The sequence below is a fragment of the Epinephelus fuscoguttatus genome, linkage group LG19 (assembly GCF_011397635.1).
Source record: "Epinephelus fuscoguttatus linkage group LG19, E.fuscoguttatus.final_Chr_v1".
Taxonomy (NCBI): Eukaryota; Metazoa; Chordata; class Actinopteri; order Perciformes; family Serranidae; genus Epinephelus; species Epinephelus fuscoguttatus.
In genome coordinates this window covers 23159163-23184770 of record NC_064770.1, presented here as the reverse complement: position 1 = coordinate 23184770, position 25608 = coordinate 23159163, and the positions used below count along the sequence as shown (strand labels likewise).

Sequence of the window (25608 nt, the reverse complement as noted above, 5' to 3'; positions counted from 1 at the left end):
GGAAATCTCATTGTAATATAAAGTTTCAAACCGTTATCAAGGTGTTGTTTAAAGGCTCTGGGAAATAAAGTACAACACATCTTCATTGTAGCGTCCATGTTGTTTCCACATTAAAGCTCGCGAACAAGTTGTCCCAGCTCAAGTTTCTTAGGTTATCATTTCTATTTCATTCATTCATGTTGTTTCCTGTTTGACCTTAAAACTCACATCTCCTCATCTCAGATCATTTCACTTCCTGCTCCTGTGTGTTTTCGCTCCTTATTGATGACTTCACCTGTGTCTGATTGTCTGTCCCGCCCTGATTAGCCTTACCTGTGCCTCATTACCCTTCCCCTCACCAGAGTAATTAGTGTGTCTTGTTTTCTCTCAGTGCCAGTTTGTCCTAGCTGCCTTTTTTAAGTGAGTTCATTAGTTCCACACTGGTGAACAAGGTCTTTGAATCTTGTTAATTTTGGATCAATAAAGAAAAGACAGTCCTCTGATAGTAGCAGGACTATTAAGATTCAGATCAGCAAGATTTATTCAGGAACTGGAGTGTTATGTGCAAGATAAAGAGACTTTTGACAAGGAGAATAAAAAGGTGATGCCCACAGATAGAGACCAAGCTTATCCTGCTCTTCTCAGTAAAGCAGGAGATAAGATGGTGCCAGGCCAGAATGTGCAACAATCAAACTATAAGCAACAGCGGACCTTTGCAGAAAATGCATAGGTGTATTTAATTACATTACTTATAGGTTTATTCCATTTTGACGAGCCAGTAAGCTGGCATGCACAACACCGGGGTCCCAGCTAAATGTGATGCAGTCATAATTAATGTTATTAGTTACAGTTCTGCTTAAGAAGCCAGTGTTTCTGCTAAAAAGAAAAATCAGTAAGTGTGAATGTACAGAACATGTATTTACTTAGTCTTATAATCACAATCTCCCAGGTTACACTGCAGGACAGCACACTCCATGGTGTGAGGAGCAAGTGTTGTTGTTAATTCAGTATCCATACTGAAAGCTGTGAAGTCAACCTACTTCAGCGGGGCTTATGTGGGAAACCACTTCAGACGAGTGCACAGATCAAATGCAACAATTTTGTCTGTGCATTGACGTCTGCATATGAATCACTCTGCCTCAGTAATGAGGCTTGGTTTGATTATTTACAATGTAACGTGAAACAGCAAATTATCCTTGTTAGTCAAATCCTGTTCTAATGACTGTCACTCGCAGGGACAGCAATTGTCCAAAAGTAGGCTACTTGGGAACATAATCACAAAATGTAATGAGTGTTGTCATCGAATTGGTAAAGCGGTGCTCTTTAGAGTAATCATTTGCAACTGGTAATTCACACTTTTATGAGTCAAGTGTATGAGCAGGACCTGATTAATAAAAGGTGCAAGCACAGTCTTCAGATTGATTCCTTTGCTCACACACTTCTCTGGAGATAACAGTGACACTGAATTTTAAAGATTGTTGCACAATTTATGTAACCTTACATCTAATGCTACGTAGGCTGGGAGGCAGGCCCAGCCCTTGGGATATTTTCTGCTGTTAGCCTTTACTTTGGGCTATCACATGCTGATAACAAGAACCCCCAACTCAAGGCCATTTGGTCTCAGGGAGCTCCAAAACCCCCTTTTTCGGACATGTTTCTGGCAAAATGATGTAAATGCAAATATTAAGATACTACAATAGCATAAATAGTCCTATGAGTATGAAATCTGGCATGGAATATCCTGAAACAAAGGGGAAAGCAGCACAGTAAAATTTTGGGGCTTACTCATATTCTGTCTTAAAATATCACCCACAACCCCAAAAGAAAAAGGGGGTTACTGACCATGCTGAATCCATTTGACCTCAAATTCAAAATTCAAAATGGCATCCCCTTTTTCTGGGACATGTTTCTGGTGAAATTATGTAAATGCAAATATTAGGGCATTATGATGGCATAAACAGTGATACAAGTATGAAATTTGGCACGGAGTACCCTGACACAAAGGGGAAAGTAGCAAAAAAAGATTCTGGGGCTTACTTGTACATAGAGAACTTCTACTTAGATTTTAGCCGAGGTTGACTTTGCTATCTTGAAAATTACACTTGATTTGGCCTAAATCTGTCACTATACCTCAAATCAGAGAAAACAGAATTTTCAGTCACTAACCTCCCAGGGAGTCTACTTGCCAGCAATGTGGATCTGAAAGTGCCGAGTTCCCCAAAGTTTTATAATAGAAATGTACAGAATGGGTGCCCAGCATTTAGAAACTGCCGGATGCTAACTTGAATGTGCTGGTAACTTTGCATAATTAGCACTGATTAGCATAATCACCTAACAGACTATATTTCAGCAACCGATTTGACCAGTGTTGGAGTGGTTTGGGGGGTTACTGAAGATGCTGAATTCATCTGTGACATTTTCAATATTCAGAAAAGCTGTTGTAGCCACATTTGGCATAGCCTATTTCAATTCCCAGGGGGGCTGATTTTGATTAAATTTAAGTAGATTTATAAGTTTTAGAGGACGCTGAATTGACTGAATTTTGTCTACATAGCAAGTATGAAATAATTAAAACAATTCAGTTCACTTTAAAACTGTAGTGTATTATAATGAAAACAATTCAAGATGTAGAGCAGTTTAATTTACGGAACATCACACTCTGAGGTGACTCAAAATTGGGTATTGGAGGAAACAAAGGCAAGTACCATAACAAACAATAGTAATATGACTATAACTAAATAATATGTCCTCATAAAAAAGAAAAGGGAGCATAATAAAAATATAAAACATGTGAAATACACGAGTCCTGCAACAGAAAACGTGAGGTATTCTACCTTAAAGACTGCTGTTGTCATAGCAACATGGGAGCGCAGCGTGCCTAGTAACCACGACAGCTCTCGCGAGAAGTGAGAACTTCGCTGTGGCGATGAAGCTAAAAGTTATTTGTGTTCGTGTTTAGCCAGTTTTAACCGTAGATGTATTTATGTGCTAATAAATGCATGACAAGTGTCATAAGGTGATAGGGTTTTAACATCTTAAAAGTGCTTTACAGTAACTTTTTTCACCACGAAAGGAGGAATGTGACTTCCGCATCCGCTTTACTTTTCGCGGGTCAGCACGAAACAGCCAGCCTTAAATGTTATTTCTATGGGGATATGTCAAACATTGAGGTATTCAGTACCTTTGTGGCTGTCTTTCACTGTCTAGAAACTTTTGTTAACGTTGATAAAGAGTTTTAAACCCACCGTTTCTTGCGTGATGACACGGCAGAGCATTGAAGTCACCACAGTGTGACGGTCAGACACAAGCATGTCACTGCTGTCCACGGTAGAACGAGCTATCAAGTCCTGCAAAGCTGAACAAGCCAAGATTAATGACAGTATTCAACTCTACAGAGAACTACTACACACCCTGTAAGTACTGTACATCTCAGATATTAACAGCACTATTTTATTAATGCTCACGATTTCACTTCTGCTGCCAGACTCATGTAAAAGAAAGTAAGTTTAAGTTTACAGCTTCATGAATATTGTGACAAAGACCAATTATTTATACACTGCTAGTATGCAAGATAACGTATATGTGCATGCAAAGTACATAAATATATGTAGATGTTTAATGTTATGTTCTTTAGCTGTGTCTCTCGTGCGTTGATACTCTCATGTATGTAAAATGGGGTTAATGGTCTCTAAAACACTCAGTAAAGTCCTAGAGGTCAGGTAGTAATTTAATTAATGGTGAAATCAGAACATTTTCATAAAATACATCAGATATTCAAGTTTTATACATTGCATAAGAGCATCTGCAAGTGGGGGGCACGCATGTGGCGCTGTGGCTTAGTTGGTTAAAGCGCCTGTCTAGTAAACAGGAGATCCTGGGTTCGAATCCCAGCAGTGCCTTTTCCACTGCTCAAAAGCTGCCCTGCATCTCCCTTCAAACCACAGAGGCAAACGCAGTGCTTAAGTTGTGTAAGTGAGATGTTCTCCAGGTCGTGCAACTAATTACAATTGATTATGGTCAACAGCAATAAGGGAGAAATTACTGCGACTTGCATTATGTGCTGATAAGAGAGAGCTTTGAGATTTATAACCAACTGTAAGCCGCTAACTCATCACTGTATACTGTATTCGTGGTTTAGCTGGCTCTCTTTACAATTTCATAGACTTTTTCATTAGAACATGTTTTTATGGTCTGTACCGAGGGTACATACAGAGTTTGATGAGCAAGCATTAATGTAAGCAGCTCCTTATATGTGGAATCTTCTGCAAGAGGACACTCTTTGGTTCCTCTCGGCCGTTTCAAAGCACTGATGCAGGATTTTTGCACACAATCTTTTACATGCCAATGTCACAGTGTATCTTAGCTGGTCTTTCGAATCATGTGCAGTTGCCCTTTTTGTTCTTGTGAAACAGTTGCTTTCTAGTATACATGATCATACTTTGTGGCTTTTCTTTGTAGTAATCTTACTTTGTGTTTTATATTGCTTGGAGCTGCACATTTTTTTTCTGTGTTTTATGTTGTCTGTCTGTAACTTATATTGCTGCCTGTCTTGGCCAGGACACTCTTGAAAAAGAGATTTTTAATTTCAAGAGGTTTTTCTGGTTGGATAAAGGTTAAATAAAAATCAATAAAAATTAGCTTATTAGTGACATGTGTGAAATGGAAGATATGAAATATATGTATGAGGTCATTTGTGTCACTAACATAGCCAAATTCAAAGGATCTATATACAAAATGGTGGCTTATCTTTCATGTTTATGTTAGAAATATACATTGGAGGATATATTGTTGTATGAGTGTTTTTAAACTCAATTCAACATCAGCCCTAATAATTCACTGTCGTTGGACATCTGTGGTGAACTACATGCATTAACAGTGGATGGTAAAAGTACATTTAAATTCTATTAACAGAAAAGTCCAACAAAACTAAGTTTCATACAGAAGTGCAATTTGTTTTTTGACATTGTGAGACATGTAGGTTGTGCAAATATTATTTATTATTATGAATTGTTGTTGCCTTAGTTTTCTTAATTCTGGTTAAATTGACTGTGTAGTCACATGAAGTGTTTTCCCACAGAACACCGCAACCACAGACGGGCTCTGATGAGTGTGCAGATGATGATGATGCTACAGGTAATTTATAAAATAATGGTTTGTCAAATATAATGTACATTCATAAATAGATAAAAAAGATGTTGCTACATGTTAAAAATATTTTCTTTTAAAAAAAAGTGTATAAAACATCACGTTATATATGAAAAAAATAAATTGTTCACTGTAGCATTTTTTGTAAACACAGCTAATTTGAGAGAGATGGGAGCAGTCATGTGCAAATGTTATGACTGCGCCCGCTGTTAATAATCACACCTCTCTTTCATTCTTGTCATCAAGGAGATCATGATCTAAAGAGACTAATGGTTCATTAATATAACGAAACTGTAACCACACATTTGCACGCTGCTATCTTCACACACAGTTGCCTCACCAGGGGAGAGAGAAGATATGGAATTGCTTGAGCGAGCCCTGGAGAAAGCCCTTCAGGTCCGCACTGGCACCGGATCCTCTAAAAAAGACTCAAACAAGCAATCTGCACATCGAAAGGAACCTAGCACTACAGCTGTCACATTCAAAGAGGGAATGCAGACATCTGTGGCTTGTAAAGGAAATCTGACAACCACTAGATTAACTTCCAGATCTGCCAGTGTTGACAGAAAAGAGCACAAAAAGTCGGGTAAGTGAGCATCCTCCACACTCAATCTTCAGTGAGCTTCAATTGTGGACATTACAAAACAACAATTATAGAAATACACCACCCCACAAATGACCACTTGTATATCAATAACACACCCAGTTACGCTGGGGTCATGGAGAAAACTGCTGGCCTTGATCTGTGGTATACCTGTGGTGTTTTAAAGGGTTAGTTTGGGTTTAGCAAAGTCATACAGTAATGCAAACTACTTCTTTGTTCACTGTGGAAGCATTCACAAATTCAACGTAACAATGGGCTGAGTAATTGATACACAAATGGTAATTTGGGGGGTGTAGTATTCCTTTAATGGAAACATAATCCAGGACTGTCCCGTCTCTTCAGCTGGGATTGCACATCACCAGGCAGCAAGGAAGTCACGGCAGGCTGTCTCAGCATCTGGCTCTCTTGATCGGGGTCAGTTACACACCTCAGCTCTCCACTCCAAAAACAAGATTGTTAGAAGCAATGTGCTGAGTGGAAATGATCGGGGTAAAGCTGCAGCTATACCCACTCCGTCAGACACTTCAGTGCCCGTTTCACATACAGAATCTGGAGCTCAAAGTTTACTTCGAGAGGACGGGTATGTTTTTACATTACTAGACCATGATGTAAAGCACTATTTGTCAGTCACAGTCAGAAAGGGGTTAACATTTGTTTTCTGTTTGCCTTTGCTCCATGGCAGGAAAGCTTCTGATCCAACAGCGAAATGGAAATCCCTAAGGAGCAAGCAGAACAGGTGGTCAATATTAGTCTGTTAATATTGTGAACATTTTACAGCTAATTCCACAGATTGTGTGCGGGGCACTTAGTTTCCCTCTCTATATTATCTTTAGGTTATGGGACAAAGTCGTTGCCCTACAAAGGAAACCTGCGCCTGGGAGGAGTCACTTCATGGAGAGAATGACAGCTACGGTATCCTTCCTTTTCTAGTGAAGCCTGTCAAAATGGGCTGGGAAGCCTCAGACATGTTTTCCATGTTGCGTAATGTTGAGATTGGAAATATACTCTAGTGTTACAGTTAGTTAAAGGTCCCGTATCACGCTCATTTTCAGGGTCATACCTGTATTTTGGGTTTTTACTAGAATGCGTTTACATATTTTAATGTTCAAAAAACACATAATTTTCCTCATACTGTCTGCCTGAACATACCTGTATTCACCCTTTGTCTAAAACGCTTCATTTTGGCACCGATTTTTTAAGGACACGAACAAGGACAACAGACTGAAGTTTAAGGTACAGCAGACACAGGATGTGATGTCCTCACATGAGGATACAGGGTCTCAGGAGAATATGGTGTAGTTGTGACATCACAACTTCACGGAGATCCTGATGACTCATATAATATTGAGTGTTTTGATGCTTTCACAGTATTTATATAGCACCTTTACCTGCTTTATATTAAAAAAAGACATGGAAATCTGAGGCATCATGTAGCTGAACAGGTAGAACGGTGACCCATATAGGCTGAGCCCTTTGCATCACCCTGGATTCGATTCCCTTTCCCTTTACTACATACAGTGGTGGAAAAAAGTTTTCAGACACCCTTAAAATTTTACACAATCTCAAATATTATCATGAAATATTTGTGGAAAAATCTTTTTTGTGTTTCAAAAGGTGTTGCTGCATTAGACAGATACAAACAAATACAAATTATATTGTTTTGTTTATTGTTTACAAGAAAAACTAACAAAACTAAATTCTTGACAGTTTCAATATGTCAGTTCTCAACATTGTCTGTATCAAAGTCAACAAATAACAGAGAATGTGTTCAAAATTGAACAAAAAATAAATAAACCATCACATCATCAAATTAATATTTAGTAGTCCTGCCACTGGCACGTAGTAGAGCTCTAATCCTGGCTGGCATGTTCCCCACGAGCCTTTCACACTGTTGAGGGGTAATCTTGTCCCATTCTTCTTGAATTACTGCTTTTAATTCTTCTAAATTCTTTGGTTTATGCTTTGAAACAGACCTTTTGATAATCCACCACAGATTTTCAATGGGGCTCATGTCCGGGGATTGAGCTGGCCACTCTAAGACCTGGATACTGTGTTCCTGCAGCCAAGTTCTACTGGCCTTGGATGTGTGGCAAGGGGCATTATCTTGTTGAAACATCCAGTTTTTACCTCGACAGAACAGTGCAGCAGAAGGGAGCATGTGGGTTTCGAGAATGGTACAATACTTGGTAGAGTTCAATGTGCCATCACAGACAGTGAGATGACCAACACCAGCAGCACTCATGCATCCCCAAACCATGATACTGCCTCCACCATGCTTGACAGTAGGTACTGTACATGCTGGAGATAATGCTTTGCCTGGCCTTCTGCGTACCCTCACATTAGTAGGAGGAAGATAAAGCTGGAAACTGGACTCATCTGACCACAAAATCTTCTTCCAATTCCTGGCTGTCCAGTTCTTGTGTGCCTGGGCCCAACGACGCCGGGCTAACCTCTGTCTCTCATTGATCAGGGGCTTCTTGATAGCCTTGTAGGACCTTAAGCCATGATCTAAAAGTCGGCCACGTACAGTGCGGGTAGAACACTGGACACCAGTTTGGTTTGACCATTGCTGCTGAAGCTCCTATGATGTCATTCGGCGGTTTTGCCTGCATATGCGGATCAGGATGCGGTCATTTCTTGCTGAAGAAACCCTTGGACGCCCAGATCTTGGTTTGTCTTCCAAGCTGTTGGTTCGTCTGTATTTCTGCAGAGTGTATCCAACTACTGAAGGACTGCATCTGCACTTCCTGGCTATCTGGCGGCAGCTGTACCCTTCCTGGCTGAGAATCTTTATCTTCAGGCGTGTTTCCTGCGTTAGGTTCCTTGTTTTAGCCATTTTTGTGTCTGAAGAACTTTCAAATGTGCTGGCTTTATGTAGACACGAAGCTTGGCAACAAAAATTGTGTCTTTTAATAAAAAGAACGACCTTCATCACTGGTACCAAAATGACCCAATACTCAAAATTTCTTATGTATTTTTATGGAACCAATCAATTTTAAGTTTTTAATGGCTTTTTTAGGATTTATTTAGTATTTTGGCTGTGACTGTACTAAAAGAAATTGCACTTGAAGACCTAAGAGTGATTCTTAATGCAATATTTCACAAATGCATGGGGTGTCCGAAAACTTTTTTCCACCACTGTATCATCCCCATTCTCTCTCACACGTTTCCAGTGATGGAAATTAGCAATATTTCTGCATTAATTTGATTCACTCTCTCTCATTCCCCCTGCGCAGCCTGATACCTGGTGTGTTGTCCTTGACCCTGTCTCTCTGACACCTCCAGTTCCCCAAGGATTGGCCATGTGGTTGCCCAGATGACACCAGGGCTCTGGTTGACAGACTCACTCAACAAGGACATGACCTCACCCAGCACTGCCAGACAAAGGAGCTTCTAGCCAAACAGACGCCAGAAGCAGCCGCAGAGCTGGGTAAAAAAGGCTGAGCAGATTACACATACAAGGGTACAAAATTAGGAGTGGAGGAATGAGGAGGGATGAAGGCGATTGATGACACAAGTGTGTGGGTGTGAAAATGATAATTTGGGAGGAAACTGCATAGGGAGTTGGCAGGAAGTGACTTTTGAGAGCTCTTCAGACTCATCAGGGACGAGCCTGTGCCAGTCACATTCAGGACCCTAAAAAGAGCAGTTGAGATAATTAACAATTGTACTTACTACAATCGTGAGACTAATCAACACAGTGCAATTAAACCAGACAGCTCCACAATCCTCTGTAATAATGTTGCTGATAAAATTCTGCATTTTTGTTATTGTGTATTTCTAAACAGGCCGTATGACAAATAAATATGATTCATCTCTGACACTTGAAAGGTTGCCAGTGACAGCAGCACAGCTCCAGACCTTTGCACACCAAGCAAAACAAGGTAGGAAATAATCTTGTTTCACCACAACATAAACCACCGTTTCAAACCACATGTTCCCTCTTTTAAAAACTACATGTCAACCTGACTGTGGTTATATCAAGCTGGTCATGAGCAGAACAAAATTCATCATTAAAAATGATTTATTCCACAGCACAGACTTGCATAATTAAGAGGACACTGGTAGAGAAATCACGGGCCTGTGTTTGAGTTATCATCTCTGGGTATCAGGGTATCTCTTACTCACTACCTACAGTATGTAACATGGTATAATTTCCATTACCTCCAACGATACTGTCATAATGAAGCTGACTGCCCAGGGATTTTCCATTCGCACCACTCAATAACTGTATCACCTTCAGGGAGCAAGTTTTGTTTATGTTTACCAGTTATAGCTCCAGTGCAGCACAAGTATGTTGCTAAAGCCAGTGTGAGAGAGAAGTTTCCAGTCATTTCTAACTCCCTGCTTAGCCCACACACATCCACGTGTTGATGTGAGCACATGCATCCAACGTGGCATCTCACATCCAGCAAGTATTTTATTTCAGGGGGTTTTATTTTCAAGAGAGGGATTAATCGTTTATTGCGTTTTAACAGCGTTTGAGATATGATTGTGATGAAAGCAGTGCGCTAACGAGCTAATGCAGCTTCTCCATCTTGGCGTATGGAAAATGAAAACAGAGCCGCAGTGAAACCTCAGTGCCAGATCACTACTTTCCTTGGCCCCCGACAGATCCACCACCCCCCACCCTGTGACGGTGGGGTTTTAAAAGCTGTCTATCCTGACGTGGCTAGGCAATGGCCTAGCTATTTAAAGCTGAGGCAGCAGAGCAGGAAAACGTTTTAGGGTACGGTTGCTCACGCTCACGCTCTAAAAATAACCGTATTTTCCGTCAGAGTGGGAAGCATGGGATCGATGGAGGCCAGAGGGAGGTTGTCTTTGCCCCGCTGGGGCAAGTGCTGTGTGGGGAGATGGGATGATTGCACCCCTGCCCCTGACTATAACCTACACAACAGAGGCAGAGCTCAGAGAACTGGAAACGCTGAGGATGAGGGTAGCACTGCTGCAACAGGAGATTCACTTAGAGCAGGTAAGCGTTAGGCACTTTGAGACAGTCTATGTGTTCTGTTGAGTCACTACCTCATAATTATATGCTAACAGTCTCTTCTTCTTTATGACAGGCTCTGTTGGACGCTGTGTCCCCTCAGCTTTCATCCATAGCACCAGGGCCTGGATGTCCCAACCTCAGTGTGCTGAGAGACATCTACTCCCTGCTGGGTGAAGGAGGGCAGCGTTTCCCTGCCATTGTCCTGGACTCTGAGCCTGACTGACTACAGAGCATATTACACTTAGTTACCAGTTTATTAAATACTCTGTCCACCTCCTTTTTACACACATAAGGGGAAGAGAATATTACCTTTCAGTATCTCAGTATAAGGCAATCCCCCTCTGACACTGTCAATAAAACTAGGACTAAAGTTCACAAACATAAAATGAATAGACCCTTTTCACAGCAGACATTTTGACCTGTCATAGCATGAAAAGCACAGGCCTTATTAGTGTCACTAATGATGGCTCTGCTCTTTTCAAGAGCGCCAGTGAATGTGACAGCGAGCCGGCATGCACAATACCAGGACCCTGAAATCAAAGCGGCTAAATAGAATTAACCTCATTATGTACACCTGTGCTTTTCCTACTGTGACATGTCAAAATGTCCTCTGTTAAAAAAAAAAAAAGAAAGAAAGAAAGGCCTATTGCAAGATCATTATGTTGGTTGCTTTAGGCTGTACCTAATTAAGTGGTAACTCAATGTTGTTCTTTAATCGAGGATCTTTTTTTGGGGGGGGGGGGTGAAATAATGTGACGGGAAAAGAGATACATAGAAAATAATTAGACAAACAATATGTAAAGCAGTCCAGCAGCAGAGAATAGATTAGATTAGGTAGGTAAAGGTAGTATTTAGTGATCCTGGACAGGTTGGTGTGTGGAGTAAGGGGCAAGACATGTGATGTGTGACAGTCAGAAAGAAGACTATTAACGTTAGAGTGGCAATGAATATATGATATAATAACACTATCAAAATAATAGTATAATACTTAAGTAATATAATACTGATTAACATTGCGTTCATACAGTAATGAGGAGTGAGGCCATCTATTAAAAATGTTGACATACATTTACTTCATGACATCAAGTTTTGGCAAATATTTTTTACAGTCTGGATATTTCTAACTCCAGTTGGTCCAGTTCAGTGCTATTTTTATGTTTAAATTACATGTTGATTTAGTTGGCTGTTATGTAACTGCACTACATAACATTTAATATCCAGAATGAGGTGTCATGGGAAAAACTTAACCCGAGGTCAGTAATGGAGCTCTTTCTCCACACTGAGTGTAACCAGCAGGTGGCACTCATCTTACAGAGGAAGTGACCATAGAACACACCAGCAGGTGCCTAATGTTAATGGTTTTAGTTATTACTGTTGCATCAGAGGCAATCAGTAAATTGCCAGTTGAGTTGAATCCGTGACCTAGAATTAAGGCTGGTTTTTATGAGTAATTTTTTAAAGTTGCTAATCAGTGTGCTGCAAGACTGTCAGCCTGCTGGTTTGTGGATTTAAATGATTTAAAGGAACAATGGAGGCGCAGGGACGCCGTGACTTCAAACTCATCCTCCATGTGTTCCAATTTCTTCCTACTGTCTGGCAAATCAGGGTTTCTGAAGAGCTCGCAGTGTAAGTGTGTTTGTTAGTCATGAGACAGACCTACAACCTTTCCAGCGTGTTTCGCTTCACTGCAAACCTCCTAGTACTCCACCATAATGCTTCTCCATATGATGCGTTAGAGCTCCATGCTGGGCTTTTATAAATCTGGCGTGCTTTGAATGATATATAACACACGTTGGGCCGATAGTATGTCTCTGCGATGTGAGATAATTGGTGGTTTTGCCCGCCACAAATGCTATGTGAGGGTGTATGTGAGATACAGAAGGGCTTGGAGAGGCCTAAAGGGCTCGTGCCCACAGATGACGTGTGGATGGCAAGGGCTGTGCCAGACTGGGCGACAGGTGGCGCTGGGTTCACACAGCAGGACGTGGGTGTTTGAGCCCTGCTGCACCAGCCCTCGCACAAACGGAGGGACGCGCACACTCAAAGCCGGCTGAGTCACAAAGATGCCTCGGGGCCTGGCTCTCTGCATGCTGCAAGCTGGAAATGGCATGTTTCCCTGAGGAGGGGAATAACAAGATTCTAAAAGGCAGAGGACTATTTCAGCTTCACATTGTTACCTGTGTGTAAAACAGCAGGAGAACGATGACCGGGGCTCCTGGTTTGAATCAGAAATGCACTCACACATGTTCCCAAGATCTCCAACACACCAGGAGTGTCTCACCGCTCGTGGGCTGCAGCCAAGTTAACTGTACGAGACTGTGGAAATGTGCTGTGAGCTTCTTGTCCGCCCATACAGTCTTGGATCAGTGTGTGTGAAGGGAGCAAAGGAGGAGGCAGGGAAGCATCCTTGAGATCACGTCAACACCACAAACAGGTCCCACAGGGAGTGGCTCCTACGCAACTCAGCCTTCCTGTGACCTGCATACATCAGCTGCTGGCTGGCTCTGGCTGTCACCAGCAGAGCTCTTCCACTCCCACCAGCGTGGCCTGGCCCTGCCCAGGTTACCCATGTCTCACGCCTTTGTCCCGTTTTTCTCACGCTTCTTTTTGTCACATAAGGCAATTTTACTTTCCATGGAAGAAGCCTCATTTTCTTTCCCATGTCTCACTGCTGTGCGCCACATCACGGAGCGAAGGACGGAGTTGAATAGGCTTTTCTTTGTCGTACACATTCCTTCCTACTTGTTCACTTTTTTCACTATCTGCACTTTTTTTTTTAGCCTTATTCCGCTGCAGTGCTGGAGCCTTAGTAGAAATCCACAGAAACCGAACAGCGCTACCAAGAATCCACTTCTCTCCCTCAAATGCCCATTGAACATCTCTTTTCTTTCGCACCCCGCCCCTCACAAACACATTCCTCACTTCCCCTCTTTTACTCCTCTTGTGCTCATCTACAGCTCTGTTGCTGAGTGAGCTACAGAAGTGATTGTTAAGTCAGTGAGGTCATCAGTTAGGCTGCATTAGGGTTCATTATTTGATTTCCCCCACCATTCAGCCAGTCAAAGCCAGCTTCCTTCATCAAGTTTAGTTATTCTGTCAAGGCAGAGAAAACAAACTCAAGAGCAGCTGTCTTGTTCATACGGAGGCATTTATATGAGAATATTAGGTATCCCTGATAATGTGTGCATTGCGGCCATCAAAGAGCAAAAATGCTTTGACTGAATAGACACCTGTTGCTTAACAGAAGTCATGCTGGTGTTATACAAATGCAGATGTTTTTTAAACTCATGATTAAATCTTATATGTTGCTGAGTTGACCCTAACTCACATCTCTCTTCTTTAGACATTCAAGATATCATGGACTCTGGGTTTCTACCACAACGGTTCAAGAGATGAATTGTCAGACCTGTTGTGGGGTCAAATATTTTTTTGAGGTAAAGCTTTCTTTATATTTAAGAGGCATATTGTCTCATAAAACATGTGCATCCTTAAAGGAACAGTTTACCCCAAAATCCATATTTTTTCTCTTACCTGTAGTGCTGTGTATCAGTCTAGATTGTTAAAGTGTAAGTTGCCCAATTGGCCATAAAGATGTCTGCCTTCTCTTGCACATACAGTAACACAGTTGACGGGTGTGGTAGAAGTAAAATAATTCCTACATGAAACTGCTCACAACAAGGTCTGTGGATTATCTTGAGTAACTGAGTCATGATTTCTGGAAAGAGACATTGCTGTTGAGTTTTTCAAGTATAATTTTTTTGGCACTTTGTGCAACACAAGCCGAGTGGACAAACATTAAACATTAACATTAAAATCACCAACATGTTTCGGCCATGCTCACTGGCCTTCATCAGGGCATGATGAAGGCCAGTGAGCATGGCCGAAACATGTTGGTGATTTTAATGTTCATCATTAACTAGCCATTTAATAAAGGCCTTTTAACTTTTACACCAGAGAAGAGTTGCCTTGGATTTTGTTTTTTTCAAGCTGTACTACATGTCCTGACCAAAGAGCACCTTCCTGGATACCATGATACTGCAACCCACATGAGCGCTTCATCTGCTGTTGTCTACAAGCCGAGTGCCATCTAGTTCCATTCTGTTCAAGAGAAGGCAGACATCTCTACAGCCAATATCTCCAACACTCAGCAACTCACACCAAAACTTTTTAGATTAACAAAAAGCACTATAGGAAAGAGGAAAAATATGTCTTTTTGATATTGGGGTGAACTGCTCCTTTAAATACATTTGAAACCACTGTGTGCGTCCCTGAAAATTGTAGGTAATGGTGTACATGAATTCCAAAGCCATTCAGCAACAAATTGACATAATCAGTATTAACTTCACAGTTAATTTTCCAAATGCTTGTAAAGAAACAGATCAAATGTACTCATAGTAAATCTAGTAATGCCTGAAGATAAAAAAAAATATCGACATTCAGCTGCGCACACACATTTGTCCTTTCCTAACGTAGCTTTTCGGACGACGGGGGAGTGAGATAAGCAAGTTTGTTAGAAGAGAGCTGTCCGGATTGATTTTCTTCTCATGGAAGACAGAGATGCTGGGAGATTAACTATTAGGTTGCCTTCCATGCAGAAAGGACTGGCACTGGCAGTGTGTGTGTGGGTGGGAAAGCAGTGGGGGCTGTGTGCGTTTTTCGTGAGTGCAGTTCCGTCACATGTGGACATGCTCATTAGTGTATTTACACTTACATTATGGAGGTATTGTATATTTGATGTCCTCCTGCAAATCATTGTATTCAGGTTTCTGCATGCACGTGAAAGGAAGATTATGTGGGTGGTCACAGGATTTATGTTTGTTTGATGTATGCACAAGAAGTGGTGCAATGGGAACACTATTACTGTATATATTGCCATATGGAGGTGACGTATGCTGTTGTGGTGCAGGGTGAGATGGACAAAGTAACTTTCTAATTTAAGATGAGGGATTCCCCTTTCTCCTCTGATTTCAAGTCAGCAGTAGGCCCCTGTATTCCACAGGGGAGGCTTCTATACTGCAGGAAAACAACAAAAAAAAGACTGCAATTGAGAGGCAGTGATGGGGAGATGAAGAAAAGAGGGAGCAGTCAACTCTTCTCCCCTCCCCCTTCCTGTGCTTCATCAACCCCTATTCTCTCTGCTTAAATGTTTGACGTCACACAAAAAAAGACCAATCAGAGCGCATGGACTTCCCTGTTTTTCTTCCTTAGCTCCTCCCCTTCCCATGGTCCCTTATATATCCCCCGCCACTACACTCGGCAGAGTGTACAATGTGCTGCCAGAGAGCCAGCAGGCAGTGCACAGAGAAACGGCAAGAGAGGGAGGGAGAGAAGGGGAAAGTGTGAGTGGATTTCAGCGCTGACTGAGAAGCCTTCATCTGACACGCTCCAGTCATTCCTCCGGTCTCATCTAGACCTCCCTCTCCTCCCTCTTTCTTTCTCTGTCTGCCTTCCTTTATTTCCTTCTGTTTCTCCAGGCCAGAGCTGACTGCGAGCGTCATCCGTGAGGCCAGCGCTGCAGCCTGGTTTCAGGATCCACCAGCCCACACCATCAGGATGGGCTGCACAACGGGCCACCTGGCTTGCCAAACCCAGCCCCAGACCAGCACGGGACAAGAGGGCCAGTCCCTGGAGGCTGGCGGTGCCAAAGTCCCTGAGGTGCTCTCCTCTCTTGAGCGTCTGTCCCAGGCCACTGGAGGCATGGAGAAGTCCTGGTACCGCTGCATCTTTCCCTTTGGAATCATCTCTTTGGTGATCGGTGTGGCAGGAACTGGGGTTACCTACACCTATAACGACTTGCCTCAGACTCAAGTGGTGTCAGTTGTGCTACTTGTCATGGGTCTTTTGCTGTTGCTGATGGCCACCGCCTGTTGGACTGTCCACAAGAAGAAGAGAAGGAAAAAGAAAGAGGGAGGCTCGTTCACCTCTGAGCAGTGTCCCCTGTGAAGCACATGGGGAAAACAGTGGTAGGAACTTGAAAGCAGAGACATACTCAGGGCTGGGAGCTCAAGAGTTGGCTAAAGAAGCCGCCACTTCACCTCCTCCCAGCGCCGAATCCCCTCTATTCTTTATCACAGAGTTTGGCTCAGCTCATGCCGGAGAGAACTTGAGTTGAGAAATCATAGAGCGTGGAAGGACAGATAGACAGGAGGACACTGAGTATCTGTTTAGTCTGTAAAGTTTGGACCATTTTGGATTGGCAAGGAGGGATCACCAATGCCTCACACACTCTTTTATCATCTGACAGCAGGTGTCCAGTGTCAAAACAACCTCAGAGGAGACACACACAAATATGCATTGCACACTACATGCATATTTACACGCACGGCCCCTCGCAGTCCTCACTCACATATGCACTGGCAGTCACAGCAGGAGCTTGCACAGACACCTAACACGCTATGCAGAGCTGCTGCTGGAGTCAACGCTGGCGTCACTAGGCACGTCAGTCACAGCATTCCTCCTGCCAGGACAGGTGACTCTCCAAGAGGCCAGAAGTGGGCCAAAGACGGCAACCCGATACCCAGCCGAAAGAGCAGCGCACCCGCGTCAGCGGCCAGCGTCATTCACTCGTCCTGTGACACCGCAGCAATGTGTTGAGGGCTTTTTTTACGCAATGGGAGAGTGGAACTTGAGTCCAGCAGGATCTTGCTGGCATCTGTGTGGACGATGAGCTGGAGAGGGCAGAGGACCTGCTGGGGAAGTGGAAGGTGTTTGTGTGTGCTCAAATTAAGATTCTAGTGAATCGAAAGACTGTTGGACTTCACTACTAAGGAACAACAGATTTGCACATATAGCCATGTCCACGCCAAGCAAGAGAAACTCCTAGAACAGCAACATACTCTGAAAGGCCTTTTGTAGCTTCAGCTTCACATTACAAAGGAGTGGGGCACTGACTTCTGACTGACTGATTGCCCTCCTGTCAATGTGCGAGCATTTACGCCCAGCCTAGTATCTTCGTGGGGCACCTCAGCCCCACACAGGGCAGGCCAGGATTATTGAAGGACACTACCCGAGGGGACATGCCACTGCAGGGACACTTTGACTGATCCTGCTCCCCTAGGGCCCCTCCCTCTTGGTGCCTTGAGCAAGCACTCATGGAAAAAGGCTCTGTCACATTCCCCTGTTTCCATCTGAACCCCTGAGAATTTCCCCTCTTGTTCTCTCTCTCTTTCTCTCTCTCCCCTCATCCATCCCATATGCCTTCCTCCATCCTACATCCTGTGTCTGACTTGATCCCTCTCATTTCCCAAATGTGACATAGCCCAGGAGGAAGTGTGTGCAGCCTTTTGATATTCAAATTAAGACACACACATACATTTAATTTTAAGCCTCAGATATTTGTCTGTATCACTGTGTGCCAAAGAGAGTGCATTATTTTCTTTCTCACAGTGGAAAGAATATTGACTGAGAGTGAGTGACAAATCCCTTTGTCAGTCTGAAGATATGGTACAAGGCTGTTTCTCTAGTGAATACTGATTCATGTTTGTGCTCTAAGTGACTCTGGGGTTTCCCTTTCATGTACTTTTTCCTTTCTGAAAGAACGAGTGAATGTAGCTGCGCTCAGCTCCACATCTGTGAATAGGTGCTTTCTGTTGGTGTGTGGTCTCACGGGATGAGACACACAATGGCATTTGATTCTTGTCTTAAATATTCTCATTTCTGTCACAGAATGTAACACTGGATGGCAAATGCAAATCACAGAAGTAGAAAGTACAACACGTAGAATGTACAGAAATTGAGTCTAGCCCGTTTGTCCCTATGTGTTCGAGCACTCCTTTATCCTTGAGAACTGTCATTGATCTTTGTTGCATTGATTCTGGCTGTCAGATTAGTGATGCTTGTTGCCGAGTAAAATGTGTCTATGCATCCAGAGGTAGCAGTTAATAACACACAATGCCAAAGACCGACCTGGAGGCCATCTGCTTCAATAGACATGCAATCGATCAGTCCTTTCTCAGTCAGTGTGCATTTAGATGTTCTGTTGCATACTGATTGTCTGCTGAACTCTGTTAGTTTAAACAGAGGGGAGGAGGGGGAAGTAAGGAGTTAACGGAGGAAGACAAAAGCAGAACCTGGGAAGTCATTCCTTTCACTTTAATGTGGGAGTGGGGAGCTGTCCCTGCAGTTAGATTAGGATCAGCCATCCTGAACAGAGCAGTATTATTCTTAGGGGATATGGTGGCAGTGAACATGCCAGTTAACCAGAGTGTAGTAAGTCTCTGAACCTTAATCTAGTTAACGGAGGAAGACAAAAGCAGAACCTGGGAAGTCATTCCTTTCACTTTAATGTGGGAGTGGGGAGCTGTCCCTGCAGTTAGATTAGGATCAGCCATCCTGAACAGAGCAGTATTATTCTTAGGGGATATGGTGCATCACTGGCGGCAGCAGCAGTGAACATGCCAAGTTAACCAGAGTGTAGTAAGTCTCTGAACCTTAATCTACTGACAAAATAGGACTAGCATAGATCAATCTGTATTCGCAAGCACCTGCATACCGTGCGGCTACATCAGCCCTTAATCTCTTTCAAGTCAGAGGAAAAGCTCATAAAGAGTATTTATGAATATGGTCTTTGTTAGCTCAGCGCAATGTAGTACATTGTGGCTGCATAATATTTGGTGCTGTATGTACAGTGTATTAAATAATGCGATGTGATTTCCCTTCTGCCTTCTGAAAAAAAAATTAAAGGGGAAAATCTACCTCTCTCTGCTGCGGGGGAAATACATCCCTCACCCGGCGGACAGCCATGCTGTTTGCCAATGCTGTTCGTCACTCCAGCGAGTGACACAAAATATTGTTTGTCTGTGTGCCCTCTAATATAATGGAACTAGATGGCACTCAACAACAATTTTATATTTCATGAGCTGTATAAAGATAATCTACTTAGCTGTACTGTGAGCAGCTTCATGCATGAACTGTTTTATTTTTCTCGGTCTGTGAGGTTCTAGTTTGTAATGTGAGGTGAAACACAAGTGTTAAATGTAACTTTGTGTTAAAGGGACAGTTCACCCCCAAATCAAAAACACATATTTTTCCTCTTAATTGTAGTGCTATTGATCAATACAGATTGTTTTGGTGTGAGTTGCTGAGTGTTGGAGATATCGATAGCGCTAGGTGAGCTGGCAGTAGATGCACGTTTCCTTCTGCATAGTGATACTGTTGGTGGGTGTAGTTTGGTGAAAAGAAAAATAGTTCCTACATAAAACTGCTCACAAGGTGAGGTGTGCGGATTATCTTGAAGAAACCGGCTCATGATTTCTGTAAAGAGACATCGCTGTTGAGTTTTTCAGATGTATGTTTTTTGGTGTCTTGAGCACCATGAGCCGAGCGCCATCTAGTTCCATTATATTCAAAAGAAGGCAGCCATCTCAACAGCTGGTATCTCCACCACATGGCAATGCACATCATAACAATATAGGTTGATAAACAGCACTACAGGCAAGAGGAAAAATTGATCTGGTAAAACTTATTGAGAGATGGGTAGTGGATTGTGAGGGTCAATGGACTAACACAGAGTTTGATTCTATTTTAAACAGTGTGCACATTAATTGTAAATGTGTTAAACTCTTTACACAGAACATTAAAAAACATCTTTGGTTGACGAGACCACCTCTGCTTCCCCTGTACTTTAAATTTCTATGCTGTATATAGACATGTTGCCATGTGCTGCCCTGCCAGCTTGGATGACTTGGTCAGACACCCGGAGATATGTGTGATCCTTTGGTTGTTAGGAAAACAGACTGGCCAGCATGGAGCAGAAGGCATGACACCCCCTACTGGCAAAGTGATGAAACAGGCAATCTACCCTCACCGTGACAAACATATTCTGCGTGTTAATAACATACAGGCGCGCTCAGTTCACCAGGAGGTTATTTTATTTTATTAAGTATGAGCACATTTTATCATTCACTGGTAACAGAGCTGGGAAACAGTCGTGGGTGTGGAGGGAACAGTGTTTAGGTCTGGATAAAGGGTGTGGAGGCCAACAGGGGGCAAAGTGCAGATGGAGTGGAAGTGGTCAGTTGGATTGCTCGGGTCAGCGCAGATTACAGGAAACCAGATGGGAGCAACTCATCCGCCTCTCAATCTCCAGAGCTTGGCTTCGAACCCGAAGCATTCGGCGCTATTTGGGTTTTATCATACTTTGAATTATACAAAACTGACATCAGTTTAAAAAGCAAAACCAGAAAGACACGGCAGCATGACGTGATATCATGAAGTCTGGACTCCGGCCATACTGGGGCCTGATGACTGTATATATGTTTTGTTCACATTCCTGATCAACAGCATCTGTGCTAAAGACAATCCTGTTTGTGTAGTTAGTCACTGCCTGCCTGCTGTTGCTTCTAAATGATGCTTTTGTAGAGGATGGGTACGTTTAAAATCTGCTTCAGGTATTACGACAGCTGTTTTGGAGACAGATGTTTATGTGAATCACACATGCTTGGCCAGACAGTCAAATTAAATCACCGGCAAAATGAGATTAAAACGCAGTCTCAGTGTAGGTATTGTAATAGGAGCAAATGTGATGAGAAGCAATTTGATTTAATAATCACTCACAAACCTGAGAGCACTGGGATAATATAACACTGTCACACGCTCTGAACACTGATTATTTTTGATTGTTTCTGGATGAACATGAGTAGGAGACACTGCCAATTACCAACAAGCAAAAAAGTTTTTTTCTGTCCCCCCTCCTATGAATCACCTCTCCTTCCCATCCTCTCTTAATATCCTACCTCTCTTTCTATTTTAAAAGTCAGTCAGTGTTTCAATCTACAAAAGTTCCTTCGCAAATGTGTTCTGCTTGGCGTTCCTTTAATTAATACCTTGCTGCAACAGGGCAGCTCTTTATGAACGTGTGAAGTCATCGCACTCCCATCTACCTCCCAGATCAAACACAGTTACTTCCTGTGGGAGGCAGCAGCTTTATATTGACACGTCTTTTCAGAGAAATTATGTGAAGGAATAATGACTGCTCAGGGAGCAAAATGATAGACCTGGCTCCCGTGGTTTTAAGAGCACATTGTGCACGCTTTTATTGCTGTAATTAGTTTCAATTTAGGTTAAATGCACCAACCAGTCACTTTTCCCCAGCCATTATACTGGTCGCTTTGGGTTTTGCTGAGAAAATGGCTGAAGTTTCTATGGAAACAGTAACTGCATCCAAATGAGGATGCCACAGCCTCTGCCCTGTCTAAGGTCACTCAGCTACAGGATAATTTGATCACACAACACCTCCAGTAAATGCAGTGGGAATTACACGCCTCAATGAACACAGGGACAAAATGGCAGAGATGTATTTTCTTTATTCACCATCACACGTGCACATTTACAGAGGAGTGACAGATACAATGCAGAGGATACATACAGAAATATTTTCTTCTATTCTTCTAGAGGCAGGGGTCGATGTTGAACAAAAGTAAGTGATAAAGAGATAGGGGATGATGCAGATCAATTGTGAGGCTGAAAGGAACAAATGATTACTATTGGTAGTGTCCTCTCTGCTCCTTTATGACCCAGCCAAGAGAGTCGTCTATTTACTCACAATGGGGACCCGACACAATGGTCTTAATCATCCCGGCCTTAATCATTTGTAATTTCCTCAAAGGCGACTGCGTCACAGGCCAAAACCAATATGTTGCTTTTGTTTACATCTCTGCTTGCTCACACAAATATTGATGAATTGTAAAGTGTGTGCGTGTGATGTGCAAAAGAACAGGGCAACTGACGTCATGATTTCTTATTGTGCTCCATTACAAGGAACACATCAATGATGTTGTTTGCTCCACTGACGTTTTCATGCTTTTTTATAACCTTTGACTCACATAGTTCTGTCTCTTTAATAACCTATAACCCTACCAGCATTGTAACTGAATGCGCACTTCCCTGCTTTTATATCTCGTTGCTCAGTTTGCAAATGTTAACGTGCATTTGGCATGATACTACAATTTTCTTTCCTACTCTCTTTTCTTTTGAAATGAACCCTTTATTGTCCACATTGAGAAAACAGCAATGGATTTACCCGGGGCAATAATAATAACAAAAATCAATGTTTTTTTTAATATAGGCCACTACCAAACAGTTGAGATGTCACTTCATGGTAGGAAAAATATCAAAATGATAAATCATGTACTGTTATAGTGCTAGTAATATATTAGTGTACCAACATAGATCAGTTTGTTACCATGGAATTAGCAGTTCTACCAGTACTAGTATTATTTCCATGTATTCATTCTAGATATTTACCACTACAGTCATTTGAAAACACCTTAGAAATTGTGAAAAAATCATACTGACATATTTTTTTCATCAAATATATAATGGGATAACATTAAATATTAATAAAAGTGAATATTCATCCTTTTTTTATTTTCTAAAAAAATGTATATTCATTATCTTAGCATCATTACCTTTACAATGAAAAGACAATTCAAATGTTTCCTTGAGGCTTTAAACAGTAAAAAATAATACTTATGAAATTAGTTCAGTAAGTATTTATTAGATAACATTAAATGTATAATTTAACAACAATTAATAATTCAAAGTTTTTGTATTTCATAGCACATAATCAAATGTAATAACATTAGCTTAGCTTTACTAACTTTAACATAAAAGGACTACTGAACTGAACTTTTTGTGTGTGTGAAATTGACCCTTACTAGACTTTTATTTTTTGTATAATGTTACAGAAATCTGTTCAGTTAGACCTCTAAAATTCAACATCTTGAAAAAAAAATAAGTTCAACACATTTTTCATTAAGATAGTGACTTAAAATGTGCTCTGACAAATGGCTGAGTGGAACGTTAAAGGGTTTTAAGCTTCAAGAATAGTTTCACTCATTCACATATTTATTTTTTTTTTAAAAAAAGGTGGTGAACGTGGGGCATTTTTGAACTTGCTTTAAATACATTTGACTTGACACAGTATTTTAAAATGCATTCTAAATGAATTAGGAGTGATTTACAAGCATTGCAATGTAGAATAGGCGTTTAAAAAACATTTAAGGAGGAATGACTTACAGAGATATAACTAAAACTGTGTAATGAATAAATAAAATGTAGGGAAAAAAATGATTTTACAATATGTTTGGCTAAAACAGACAAAAATCCAACAATGTACTCTTAGGGATGAAACAATTTGTTGCTTTTCCAACCAAAATTTGCCATCTTTCAGTGTGTCCAGCTGACAGACACAAAAAAATATCATTTATTTATTAATTTTTTTTAAAGATATTTTTTGGGGCATTTTTAGCCTTTAATGGATAAGACAGACAAGTGTGAAAAGGGAGAGAGAGGGAGTGACATGCAGCAAAGGGCCACAGGCTGGAGTCGAACCCGGCCGCTGCAGCAACAGCCTTATACATGGGGTGCCTGCTCGATCCACTAAGTCACTGACGCCCCAGAAAAAACATTTTTAACAGTAAACAGAGTGCCCCAGGGCTGACATTTTTCTGTAGGCCCACACAGACATTAGCTGCACACTATTCCCTTGTCAAAAAGCCTCTGGAATTTTTGCATTTTGGAATACTGCCAAAAATTAGCTCTGTGGAAAACAAAGGTCTGTGATGTTTCCATGTTTTCTTCAGCAAGATAATCTTCACAAATGAACACCACTTTCTTGATTATTGAAGCCTAAATGCAATCGCCAGAGGTAAAATGCTAATGTTGGGCTACAAATAAACTATTCTAAGGTCACATAAGGTCACCACCATAACAAGACTACAAAGCCATGTTTGGCATGGCTATGCGTGATGATGTTCTGTAGTCTCCTTTAGCCACTTGTTAGCAACCGCCTTTTTTAAGACACATAGAAGCTATAAGGGTCACAAGTGGGGTATTTACTGACATATTTTATGTCGTAAGATAAAACGTGAAAGTCTCTTAGGCTTGTGTGAACCACAGACCTTATTTCAGGCACCTAACTTTTCAAAAAAACATTGACTTTGAGACGAGGGGACTATGAGTAGTAAAATGCAAATTATTCATAGGACTCATGCCTGGGGCGATCTATGTGGCACAAGGGGCAGGTGACATTGACATTAGCCCCTTTTTACGCTGCCTGTTTAGAGCGGGAATATCACGCCGTTATGCTGCCTCGCTTTACTTTGCTTTTTATGAGGTATGATCGCGGAAAAGTAGAGCAAGGTTGTCTTGCCTCTGAGCTGGGAACGGAGGTGAAATGATTTCTCTTCGCTGCAGGTGGCCCACAGAATAGGATCATAGGGGTGTAACGTTGTGACGACATGTTATGCGTGTGACAGATGTGTGATAGATTCAAAAAGTAGCTGTTAGCAGTTAGCAACTACCTCAAAGAAAGAGGAAGAGCAGTGGCTGAAAATGTCTGCAAATTGGGAAAACAATGCGGTCAGGGAGCTCATTACCCTCCGAATAGAGGATGAAATCAGCCGCCATATAACAGGGACAAAAAACGTTTTGGGATATTATGCCTTTGTTATTGTTTAGAAACTGCTGCCGACGCCTTAGTTATACGTCACACTAGTGGCCCACACTTCTGTGTTACATGTCACACCCATCATGCCTCTTTTGATTCCTCAAAGCCACGATGCAGTGTATAATCACACCGGAGCTGTATAATACCGCCGTTGTTTGTATCTGTGTAAAAGTGCAAAGGAGACATAAAGAAGGAACTTAATAGCAGCTCTATAGCGGAATCTCTGTGTAAAATGGGGTACAAGGGGCAGGTATTGACATAAACACAAATCTACTACTCTAGATCTAACTGTGCGCCTGTCCCTTTAAACGGGGTACCTTTAAACGGCTTCTCCTGTTCAACTACACTACCCACAATCCACGTATAGAGGCGGATCTGTAGTCTTACTTCATAATCAGGTCAACCAATCATGCCCATCCACTTACGAGCGCGTAGTTCGAA

At 41.9% G+C, this 25608-nt stretch overlaps 2 protein-coding genes and 1 non-coding gene across 4 annotated transcripts; all 3 read left to right on the top strand.

Moving 5' to 3' along the window:
* Nucleotides 1-2907: 2907 nt before the first annotated feature.
* On the top strand, nucleotides 2908-11436 carry LOC125879016 (tubulin epsilon and delta complex protein 2). Its single transcript, XM_049560591.1, has 11 exons — nucleotides 2908-3149; nucleotides 3250-3392; nucleotides 5057-5112; nucleotides 5456-5710; nucleotides 6071-6308; nucleotides 6411-6464; nucleotides 6562-6640; nucleotides 9014-9158; nucleotides 9517-9612; nucleotides 10507-10700; nucleotides 10792-11436. Exons 2-11 carry the CDS (start codon nucleotides 3289-3291, stop codon nucleotides 10939-10941), a joined length of 1371 nt encoding a protein of 456 aa, XP_049416548.1. The 5' UTR covers nucleotides 2908-3149; nucleotides 3250-3288; the 3' UTR covers nucleotides 10942-11436.
* Nucleotides 3805-3878, top strand: trnat-agu (transfer RNA threonine (anticodon AGU)). Its single transcript has one exon. It is a non-coding gene; the product is annotated as a tRNA-Thr (tRNA).
* A 2699-nt stretch (nucleotides 11437-14135) lies between the features above and the next one.
* On the top strand, nucleotides 14136-18890 carry LOC125879020 (transmembrane protein 100). Of its 2 annotated transcripts, none has more exons than XM_049560599.1 (2): nucleotides 14136-14152; nucleotides 16193-18890. In XM_049560599.1, exon 2 carries the CDS (start codon nucleotides 16272-16274, stop codon nucleotides 16659-16661), a length of 390 nt encoding a protein of 129 aa, XP_049416556.1. In that variant the 5' UTR covers nucleotides 14136-14152; nucleotides 16193-16271; the 3' UTR covers nucleotides 16662-18890. The 2 variants fall into 2 exon arrangements, with proteins under 2 accessions (XP_049416556.1, XP_049416555.1); XM_049560598.1 differs by lacking the exon at nucleotides 14136-14152 and adding an exon at nucleotides 15972-16057.
* Nucleotides 18891-25608: the final 6718 nt, after the last annotated feature.